The sequence below is a fragment of the Alternaria hordeiaustralica genome, assembly GCF_023758085.1.
Source record: "Alternaria hordeiaustralica strain BMP 2776 chromosome Unknown scaffold_20, whole genome shotgun sequence".
NCBI lineage: Eukaryota > Fungi > Ascomycota > Dothideomycetes > Pleosporales > Pleosporaceae > Alternaria > Alternaria hordeiaustralica.
Window position 1 is genome coordinate 505,249 of NW_026056792.1, and position 11,441 is coordinate 516,689.

The window sequence follows — 11,441 nt, forward strand, 5'->3', positions numbered from 1 at the left end:
AAAGATTGTATTCGCTATCAGAGCGCTTGTGCCAGCCCAACTGATGGTGTCTTCAGCATTAAGATCCCGCCCTATCGTGGGCAAGGCAACTCCGATACCAGTTTGGTCGACGAAGCAGATGAAATGCGATATCGCAAGGGCCGAAAATACAACGAGGAGCTTCTTTCGCTGAAGTAAATTGGATTGATCAAAGACGGCCGCTTCGGCCGCATGTTGGCGAGCCTCCATGGTGTGGGAGTAAAGAGATCTGACGGCGTTGCCCGAGGAATGTGTTGACGTTGATTCTGTTGCAAGACCTGTCGTATTGCTGTCTTGCCTCTCCGAGGAGACATTTGCAGGTTTCAGTCAGCACTGCCCTGAGAGAGGCGCTTGCTGTGAAGGCTTTTGTGCGCGTGAAGTGATCCAGTGCGAAGCTTGAAGAAAACATGGTTCATGCAACCCAATTGGGTCTCATACCGTAATCGCGATGCGAGATATCCGAACTTTGCTAGGCGCTTTGGGGATAGTCACGCGATCCCTTGGTCTTGGTTGGATGCACGGAGACGCTGTCAATCGAAGGGGCTTATTGTCATTACAGTTAGAAGTCGGGGAAAGGGGGTCAAGATCCATAAATTGCGATGTTGCTACTGGGCCAGTAAACCTCAACAATCAGGTCCTGCAGGTCCAACATACTCTTGTAGCGAATGCGACCATTCTGGGTACTTGGAGCAAATCACATGGTGATGAATCTTAAGATCGTTTCGATGTAATTTTGGTTTAGACCAGAAGATAGACCATGGCAACAGGAGCACGCTGGGGCTGAACAAGCAGTCGTATACATGGTTCTATCCTACACTAAGCACGAACTTCCAGATGCTCATGTCGCATCGCTAACGTAAAAACATAGGAATTCCTCTGATAAAGATGGAAAGCATAAAGACCAGCGTGGGATCGCACTTTACTTTCCCATGTGTTGTGGTGAAAGCGAGTGACAGGCATGCACGAGGTATGAAAAGACAAAGCAGCCGGAAGGCGCCGCGAACGGCCTGAGCAAAACTGTCCTTGGATAAGAAATCACCCATTTCTCAAAAACGCCGCTAAACGGGACCCTTAACTGACTCTTAGGAAAGAAGCCTACAAGGCTGAAGCTACGGTACAATGTAAAGAATCTAATCCGTATTGTGTGGTGGTAACTATACACATTGTACCCAGGTGTATTCGAAACAACCGAAAGAACTTTGAAAGAATAATTCACTACCTCAGCCACGAGCGCGGCCGCTGCGTCGGACAGTACCATTGGTGGCAGAAGTGGGTGAGGAGGTCGCAGCAGCGCCATTAGCCTTGGCTTTGTTTGCTTTGGTTCTAGTCGTGCTCCTCGCGGACTTGGGCGGTGTGGCTTCTTTGATCAGATTGGCAGCTTTGCGTTTTTGGATGACTGGTAATGGATTAACGCCGTTCGTGTTAGCAGCACCCTTTCCGCGTGTTCTTTTTGCTGGCGCAGGTTCGGGCTCGGGCTCGGGCTCTGAAGACGATCCTGGGTCTGAAAGTTCAGAGTCTTCTGCTTTATCTCCGTGCTCTTTCTCAGCCGCTACTTCTGCGTCGTTCATAGCCACATCTACTTCCGCAGCAGGAGTAGATTTGTCTTCTTGTTCTGCATCCGATGCATCGCTCTCTTCTTCAGCTTCTTCTTCAGCTTCTTCTTGGATATCTTCAGCAACACCTCCTGCGCCTTCTTCATCGCTTGATACCTCAACATAGCTCTTGTGTGCAATGCTCCGTCGATCGCTCTTTCTTCGTGGTCCACTAGATGGCGGAACACCGCCCTCAACATCGCTCGCACCATCATCGTCACCAGCTCTCCTCTTCTTCTTCGGTGTCTTAACGGGTCGCTCAGTCTTGGCCTTCTTATTCTTGATAGATCGGTCGCCCTTGATCTTCTTACGTGGCTTCTCCATACCATCTGAGGCCTTGCGCTTCTTGCTTCGAATAGCTTTTCGCACGAGTACATCAAGTTCGTCGACGAGGTCTTCCCCAATCCATGTCTTCTTGGCAATCTCTTGCGCCCGATCGTGACTCTCAAGAGGCCGGAAGATACCGGAGGGTAATTTCGTTTTCCCTGGCCATGATTGCATTGTCCAGTTGTTCTGCTCTTCCCACGAACGAATCAGAGCCTGCGCTAGATCTGACAAGATGTAAAGATTCTCATCAGCCTGGCGTGATGGTGCAATGCCGTCTGCTACGCCCTTGACGCGTTGAGCGACATGGAAGATAAGCGACAGGTTCTCCTCAGTTGCGATACATTTGAGGTAATACAAGATGTACTCTGCCATAAGCTTTAGTGTCTCGTCTTCTGTGTCGAAGTCGGGGTGGTGAGCAAGCAAGCTCAATAGCCGAGCGAATACGGTCTCCAATATTGTCTCCTTTCGTGCAGAAAAAGCAGCGCGGCGTGCTCGAATCCAGGTCATGGTGCTGTTCTTGATGGTCTTTTCAGGCTCATGTGCGAGGAAGAAGAGGATGGTATAGAATCGTGGCGGCAACCGGCCCTGACCAAGATATTTCATCAACTTGTCAGCAAAGCTCTGACGCACCTGCGCACAAGGGTCATGCGTAATGAGAGCGAGTTGAACAAAGTCAGCGGGGCTCAAGAAAGCATCTAGGCGCTTGTTGCATGAGAGTTTGAGTAAGGAATTGGCTGCAAGAAGCCGCTGGCGCGATTTGTGTCCTGCTGGGGTGTTGCCATCCGCCGAGCCTTCCCCGCTGTCTTTCACGTAGCGGTTTAGTAGCCTGTACGTGTCTTCTGCAGCATCGTTGAAGTTGGCATCAGACGGCAAGGAGCGTAGCCGGTTCACTAGAATCTTGATCGCCCACGACCTGCCTTGTATTTCGTCATCCGGTATATCCATCCACTCGATATCTGCGTCGGCTAGCATCACATGTGGTTTCTGGAGAACCTCCTTGATAGCAATCTCAACGATGGCATCCATATCATCTTCGCAATCTTGCTGCGCTAGTAATACTAGTTGACTCAGCGCAGCTAATTTGCTAAGCCAGTGAGCCCCAGCGTACTGGAAGCCTTTGATGCTCTTCGTGAGAATTTCCTTCGCATGCATCTCCTTCTTGTCATCACTGTTCATAATGATGGTGATTGCATGCTTTGCCGCTTGCGGAGGTGTACCGTAGAAGGCAAAGTTAAGAAAGCTTTGTACCAACTTTAGGCTGTCCTTTCCGTTCATTGGTATGTCCGTGGGGAACTTCTGTGCAAATGCAGCACAGGCTTTGAGATCGTCTACTGCACCAGGAGGGTTGGGTTTCGTTGCTGTAGGTGCCTCACTTTCAAGTGTTTTACAGAGATCCTTTACGTGGGTGGAGAAAACCTTGGGGTGTTTTGTGGAGATTTCTTTCAACAACTCGTGAGCAGTGGCACCAAGGCCCTTGTCGTTGGTGCGAGTATACTCGATGACAGCTGGTACATGGCTTTTGTTGTAGCACAGTAGGCTAACGCGGTAGAGAAGTGGTGTCAAGGTATCGAGCACTGAAGAGCCTGGCCCCTCCTCAATCCTCTTTCTTAGCTCCTTGATGGACCTCACAACCCGGCGGTAGTCACTCGCTGGATCCACGCAGAACCGGATGAGAGCATAGGTACGGCGATCGTGGGCTTTGGCAAATTTCCATAAATCGTCCCTAACGCGGGTTGGATCGGGAAGTGTCTTCGCGTAGTAGGTGATGAGGCCCTCCAGATTTGTCTTGACATCCTTCTCACCCTTTTCTGTGACGCCACCATTGTAGTCTTCGCATAGTTTTAGAAAGTGCTCCATGTACCTAGCACCGGGACCCTGGTTCCCTTGTTTCGCGAAAAAGACCTTCTTGGCTTTCGCCTCCAGCCCGTTGACGAGTACGAGCAGTCTTTCGGTTCGCATCTTATCCAGGCCTGCTTCTGTGTAACCCGGGTCGTTGTTTGTCTGGCTGTCTTTTCCGGTTTGGGAGTTCCCAGCTGGCGGTGCTTTTGCTTTAACGGGTGGATAAGCAAGCGGAAGCAGCGAGTCGTATAGCGCGAGATCGACCTGCACGTTGATTTCGAGGTCGTTCACGTAGCAAGCTTCGAGAATACGGGATGGAATTGGGCCGAGCAGAGCCTTGATGCTGTCATCGCCCTCAGCGATGGCACCAGCAGCTACACCCCATATCTTGCCGAGGAGTCTCATAGACTCGGAATGGATGACGTTTTTCTTGTCCTTTACGCGATCGGCAAGATTGGAGAGAATGGACCCTGCTTCCGCCATACTGCCGTTGCTTCCGAGCTTGCGAACGATGTCGATGAAGTCAAAGTGCGCAATCGCTTTGACGGCGGCTAGACGCACCTTCTCGTCGCTATCAATCAAGCACTCACTAAAGTACTTGAGCAGCTTCTGTTCTTCTTCGAGATCGAGACCAATACCACCCGCGGATGTCATCAATATGCGACCGATTCCGGTGGTCCAAGCGGCGCGTATGATGGCAGACTTGTCGTTCTTACGCTGGAGGAACGAATGATAGGCCACGGGGTATTGCGTGGGGAACGAGTTGATGGAGACTGGCGTGGTGAGATAGTCGAAGGGTCGCGCCGAGTCTGCGCGCGACAGGCTCTGTGAAGGATAGGCCACCGGGTCCATGTCGGGCAGAGGAGGTGGGCCAGCTGCACCAATGCCTGATATCATGTCGCCGAATGTTTCGGTAGCAAGCTGACGGAGCTGCACATTCTCCGTGGCGAGCTCGTCCTGTAGATGCGGGACGATCTCCTGAAGCACGCCAGGACAGCATTTCCATAGCTCGCGCAATAGCCGGTGTGCTTTATGTGCCTCATTGATATCGTCCTCTGAGGGGCCGCGACGAAGGTCGTCGGCACCTTGGTCCTTGGAATGGGGCTTGTATGTGCTCCCCGAGTTGGTGAAGTCGACAATGACTGAGCTGAAATAGTTGCCGATGAGGCGAGCCATCTTCTCTGGGAAAGCGTTGCAGACATTCTTAGCCATGTTGTAGGCGGGCGGTGCCTCTTTGCGCCGCAGCGTTGATTGCTTGGCGTCGATGTGCAGGCTCTTGTTGGCCCTGGCTGAGGCGGCGAGGGTGAAGGGATCGGCCCAGAGAAACTGGGCGACGACAACGTCGACCACGTCGTGCGTGACTGCCGGGGCCTCGTCTATGATGGTGGAGAGGATCTCGGTCATGTTGTGCTCGACGTTCTTGCTCAGCTCTTGGCCGCTGGACGAGGCAGACAGGACGTCGAAGCAGGTGGTGAAGAGGGCGGCGGTGAGGTGATGGGAGCCCGGGATCTCGTTGATGAGGAGGATGCTCTTCCACTCGGCGAGCGAGCGGAGGATGTACATGTGCTGGCTGTTGTAGGGGTGCGCGGGCTCGGCGAGGAGCGGCAGCAGCTTGAGGATGATGACGGAGAAGATGTCCTTGAGCTTCGAGGCCGGGTAGGGCGCATCGGGCGCAAACAGCTTCAGCATGTCGACGATGCAGCACAGGGTCCACGCGCGGACGCCGTTGTCCTTGTGCTGCACGAGGCTGTGGTGGGCCAGCGACTCGGCGACGGGCATGAGCGAGTCTCGGTGTGCCTCTTCCTGGTCTATGGTGCGCAGTTCGTCGAGCAGCGCCTTGAGTCGCGTCAACAGGTCGTTGACGCCAATCTGTTTGCCGGGCCGGCCAACAAGCGGTTGCTTGAACGTGAGCTTCTTCAGGCCCTCGCGTGCCTCGTCGCCGCGTTCCAGCTCCAGCTCTTGCTCCTGCTCCTGCTCCTGCTCCTGCTCGTCTTGCACCGCCTCGGGCGCGGCGGCCGCGCTGCGCCTACTGCGCGGTGCCATGTCGCGTGGCTGCGCGTGGGCAGCGGCGTGCAGAGACGAGGTAGTGTGTGTCGGCTGTGGCTGCGGTTGCGCGCGGCAGTGGGGTCGTCGAGTAGCAGCGCGGTGATGGGCATGGGGCGGCGATGTTGAGGCCAACGTGCTTGTGGTCCGACTTTCTGAGCCGCGACGCGCTAACTACGCGACTGACGTCCGCCTGTCGGGACCGTGCTCCACCACGACCGCCCACTTCTGTACACCCAGCCCGAACACACGCACTCTCCGACACTACCAGCCCCTTGGCCTTGACGCCCATCTGGCCATGTCACATGGAGCGCCAACACACCTTCCTGCAGGTACGCTGTCTGCCCAGACCTCCCCACGTGCGCTGACCCCTCTCTCTCTCTCAGTTGAAGCAGCCGTGTGTCCAAGTCCTACAAGCCACGGCCACTCTCTCGCAGAGCCCAAGCGCTCCGAGGGAGCTGATCCACGCCCTCACCCGTCTGCTCACTAACCTCCAATCCATCACCTCCACACCTGGTCTCCTGGACGCTAAACTCACTGAGTACGCTTTCGTCTCTCTATCTCAGGTACTGCGGAATTCCCGACACGTCCCAGTTAGAGCGCTAGAGCTCTGCCTGGAATGCATCTCGACCTTGCTATCTGCTAACTGGGGAGGTGGCCTTGAGCCTGCGCTCTCTGGACAACTCCTCATCCTCTTCACCTTTCTCGCCAAACCTTCATCCGCCGAGAATGGCATCTCGGCCACCTCAGAGGAGCTACAGTCGCTCGCTCTCGGGTGCACATCCGAGTTGATGAGTGCGACGTCTCGTACCAAGCAGGGCAAAGAGGCCATGACGGCTGCGGCTAACATACCTGCCTTGGGCGAGGCTGTACTAGTCATGCTCGAACGTCTCACAGATAGCAACTCCAACACCGTCAAGCTGCAGTCCACTTGCGCCCTCAAACAAACTGTCGGCGCGATTGGCGATGACGATGTTCTTGTCAGCTTTCTGCCCAGGATAGTCTCGTCTTTGGCTAAAGTATTGACTCCCCGTAGCAGTGTTCGACCCGGCTTTCGCGTTGTTGAGCAAGGCTTGGAAGTTCTTGCATCACTTCTTGCCCGTTTACTTGGCGATGCCCAGACCAAAGATTTGCCCGAGACACTACTGTCGGATGAGTCTGGCGGATGCACCACAATATCTCGATCACTCGCTTGGCTACAAGCAACTGCAACACAGATGAAGATTGCGCTTGCCAATATCTTCAGATTGAGGGATCATGATAAGCAAGAGGTACGGCAAGCGCTCTTGAATCTGTGTCTTTGCGTCGTAAGGGATTGTCGTACATCACTGTCTCTTTGCACAAGCATGGCTATCGAAACCATGGTCGATCTGGCAGGCCATGAGACCCCGGCCGACACCACTGAGGACAAACTCAAAAGACTGTTATCAGCAGACCAGAATCTCTCCGAACTTTTGCGCGAAAGTTTGCATGGTTGGATCGTCGCCTTGCCTAGATTGATGCGATCAAAACACGACCGTACCCGCCATAAAATCGTACATCAGATATCAGTCTCGCTTCGCCTGTTCGATGAAGATCCAATGATTCTAGATGAGCGTCTGGCCGATAGTCTTCGGGATGGCGTGTCTGCAGTGTTTATCCATGGCAGGGGGCTCGAAGAAATAAACGACCGCAACACCAGTCTCGTCGCTGGTCGTACGCTGGTATTTAGCTCGACAGAGTCGTCTTCTTTCCCACTAATCAGCATGCAATTCAAAGGCCAGGAAGACATGATGAAGGGGTTTAAAGTATTAGTTCAAGAACTTGCGCGATCCAACTCTGCGTTGGCTGTTACTCAGGGCCTGACCAATTCCGTCGATCTTGGGGCGCCCGAGATGCGCTTGGCGAGCTTCTGGCTCTCAGTCAATCTAGTAAGAGACATGGCATCAGTCAATCCATCTGTCGATGATTTCATGAATCTGGGAACGCCAAACCCGAGGGAGGAAGTCTTGGATGACTTGTACTCGCATTCTCTGTCATTGCTGAACCAGCGAACTGTGGACACCAACAGCCATTGGCATTTATATGCATTAGCGCTCGAGACGGTAGCTTTGCAGGCGAAGCGGTACAAGACCGAGTTTCGCCCTGAGTTGAGTGAAGTACTTTATCCGGTGCTGCATTACCTTGGCAGTTCCAACAGCGCACTACGCGAGCACGCCCTGATTTGTCTCAATATCGTAGCAGGGGCCTCGGGATACAAGGACGCAGGGGAGCTTGTTGTCAGTAATGTCGATTACATTGTCAACGCAATTGGCCTAAAGTTGGCATATGGCGATGTGTCGCCTCAAGCACCACAAGTCCTACTCATGATGATAAGGCTTTGTGGCCCACCTCTCCTACCTTACCTAGATGACTTGGTGGATAGTATTTTCAACGCCTTGGAGAGATATCATGGCTATCCTAAGCTTGTGGAGCTGCTTTTCAACGTCTTGAAAGGCATGACGGAACAAGGTGTCAAAGCACCACAACTTGCCGTGTCAGCCGACAATAAGAAAGAGGAACATGTGCATCTGAAGAGAACGGTCGTCATGAACGATGTCATCGAAGCAATTCAAAAGTTCGAGGTAGAGACACAAGAGCGGGAAGAGGAAGAGAAGCAAGCGTCAAGGGAGGCACTCCCACGAAAGCCCTGGAAAGTCGGTAAGACTTCAGAAGATACCGACTCCAATAGCACGGACGAGGAGAACGGTCGCCCGCCTCCCCCGCACACCGAGGAGTCTTCCCCTCCCGCCCCACGTGCCTTTGCTATTCTCCTCAAAATCTCCGAGTTGACACAGCACTATCTCACCACCATGTCGCCTAACCTCCGGAACTCGCTTCTGTCCCTCCTTCGTACCACTATACCTGCTATTGCAGCACACGAGAACTCCCTCCTGCCCCTCATTAATACGCTCTGGCCTGTATTACTACCTCGTCTACAAGATTCGGAAGCATACGTGGTATCAAATGCGCTCGATATTGTAGCATTGATGTGTGAACACGGAAAAGATTTCATGCGAACTAGGATCGATGATGCATGGAACATTACCAGGAAGGTCTACGAACGCACTAGACAGAACGACGACTGCAACAGGAAAGGCAGCTTCCAACCGATGTCGCTAGAGATCAAGGCTATCGGGACTGGTCTGACGAGGCTCGCCGTGGACTCGCAGCCTACGGCCGACTCTTCACCAATGGAGCTGTACGTTGATACGCCTACACGGATGATCTGGAACAGTCTGACCGCCTTGCTATGCGCCATTGCGAAAAACGTAACGATGCGGGATGAGCGCTTCGAAGAAATGCTGGACATGCTGGACCCTGTGCTAGCGAGAGACGACGTACGCGGAGCGCTGGGTCACAGCAACGCCGACGCGATATGGTTGCGACTATACAAAAAGCGGCAGGGGACTGACAGAGGGAAGCATTCTAGGTCATTTGTATCAACAAAAGCACATGAGGTAGCAGGCAAAATACCCGTAGGCAAGCCCCACTGGCATTTCGTGCGAGCCTAAAGCGAAACGATGTCTGCACAGCCACGGATGTCTATCGAAGAGCTTTCCATTCGGCCAGGCGCGGCAGCAGCAACAGTGCAGTTGACCTGCAGTATTGAAGGATTCCCATGTAACCATACTGTTATCGTATATATGGAATAATTGGACGTTCAGATACCTTAGTACTAGTGCAAGCATTTCACCCGTCTGCCCCTCCATCTAGCATCGCATGCTCCTCGTTCTTCAATTTTCAATATTGCCCAGTCACTGTACCTTTGCTACTCGAGTGTCACGCTGTAGATTAGCTGTGAAGGGGATTCTTTCTCCGTTACTTATCGCTCACTGTTTGGTGCACTCTTCTATAGATCATGAAAATATAGAAAAGAACCCAAAATTGAGAGCATTTTGTACAATACATAGCCCAACTTTCGTCATAGTATCCGCCTCACATTTTGTCCATGTCTGATCACTCGTACATGTTCTCAAGGATGATAAAATGACTTTGCGGTCTTTTTTCCCCAGGCATTATACTAGCTGATGTACGCCTTTTGTCACAGCCAGATCTTTGGGTCTTCTGACTGCGCGCTCTTTACATGAAGCAACTCAGATATTCTACGTTGCACGTGTAACCTCGTATAACCACAAAGGTGCAACACGAGGGACCTTGCAGGAAGTATACCCTAGAGCAGAGGGACAGCAACGTAGTCTATCATACATAAGGTTGACGGCAGGACCGAAGTGGAATTCGTCAAATGAGTGTTCAAATTGTACAGCGCGCCAAGAATGTCACAAGATGAGACTATTCGGAACCAGCCCGGGCCCCACAGACCAAGCTCAAGACCATAGCTACCAGCAACGCCGACTGTGACCAGCAAACCCACATCACCGCACCAAATCCAAACACACTGAACCCAAACACACTGCAATACGGCATCATCTCCAGGCGCACAGCACGTACTATCGTCTACTCCCAACAAGACGACAAGGCGCGAAGATGCCACCAGCCCGTAGGCACTCCCGTCGCGCTCAAGCGCGTCGCAAACCACACGTAGGCGGCCACGACGCAGTGCACTAACAAGCTACCAGCGACCCGCGCCGTCTCGTCCAAAGACCTCCCTCCTTCGGTCGAAGGCGCCTACTACCGCAAATGCATCGACCTCCGCCGCCGCATAACCGACATTGAAGAGAACAACGACGGCACGCGCCTGCGCATCACACGCCTGAACCGCGGCATCCAGAAGATGCGCCTCGAGCGCGCATTCCTGCTCGAGCAGCTGAACAAGCACATGGAGTACAATGTCGACGACAGCGATCGCAGCAGCAGTCCACCGCCCACCCCAACCGATAAGCCCTTGAGGAGCAAAAGGAGCCACAACAGGAAGGGCACGCCTCCTCTTGGTGGCAGCGCCGAGGGCCGACTGGGACTGGGCTCTCTGCCGCATGCCATCAACCCTATGAGCAGTGCGCAGAGTACACCAGACCCGTCGGGACGGCCCCAGAACAGCTACTTCGGTGCCATTGGCGCTGCCACGACGACCAGTCCACACACCGCTGTCAACGGCGCGCCTCCTACACTTCCTCCCCTGCACGCGCTCCCGCCGCTGCACGCACAGCAGCCGCAACAGCAGCCACCCCCTCAGCGCGCCTACTTCGACCCGGCTTACGATGAACAGCGCCCGCCCGCGACCGACGCTGCGCCCCCTCCACCGCACAACGGTGATACCGACATGACAGATGCAGCTTTCACAGCCGTCAACCGCTAAGACTGCGAAGCCGGGAAGCCCCTTTTGACGGCAAGCGAGAACAGATGACAGTAACCAGAAACACCATGGGAGGGCAGCGAGGCGTTTGGGCTTCTCAGAGTTCTAGGTAGGGGGAGTATTGTAATTCTTCTTTTGTGTGTTAGTATACTTATCCACTGCCTGGTGCTGTGATTGTGAAGCGGGGCTTGAGTCTTCCAGGTATGCTCCCATGGCTTTTGGCAAGTTGTTTGATCTTTCCTTCTTGCACGAGCGGTGTTGCACTCGTGTCACAATAGCACGTACATGAGCAAAGCAAAGTACACCTAGGATTTCCACTTGTGCTATCACCTTGACTAATTATTGCACGT

At 53.5% G+C, this 11,441-nt stretch overlaps 2 protein-coding genes across 2 annotated transcripts; one reads left to right on the forward strand and one right to left on the reverse strand.

Moving 5' to 3' along the window:
• Nucleotides 1-1,238: 1,238 nt before the first annotated feature.
• J4E84_008272 (uncharacterized protein) lies at nucleotides 1,239-5,819 on the reverse strand (the record flags this gene model as incomplete). Its single annotated transcript, XM_049390848.1, has 1 exon — nucleotides 1,239-5,819. The coding sequence occupies one exon, from the start codon at nucleotides 5,817-5,819 to the stop codon at nucleotides 1,239-1,241; it is 4,581 nt and encodes a 1,526-aa protein (XP_049241555.1).
• Nucleotides 5,820-6,124: 305 nt separating this feature from the next.
• Nucleotides 6,125-11,094, forward strand: J4E84_008273 (uncharacterized protein; the record flags this gene model as incomplete). The annotated part of the gene is made up of 3 exons (XM_049390849.1): nucleotides 6,125-6,151; nucleotides 6,206-9,194; nucleotides 10,418-11,094. 3 exons carry the CDS (start codon nucleotides 6,125-6,127, stop codon nucleotides 11,092-11,094), a joined length of 3,693 nt encoding a protein of 1,230 aa, XP_049241556.1.
• Between the last annotated feature and the right edge of the window lie 347 nt (nucleotides 11,095-11,441).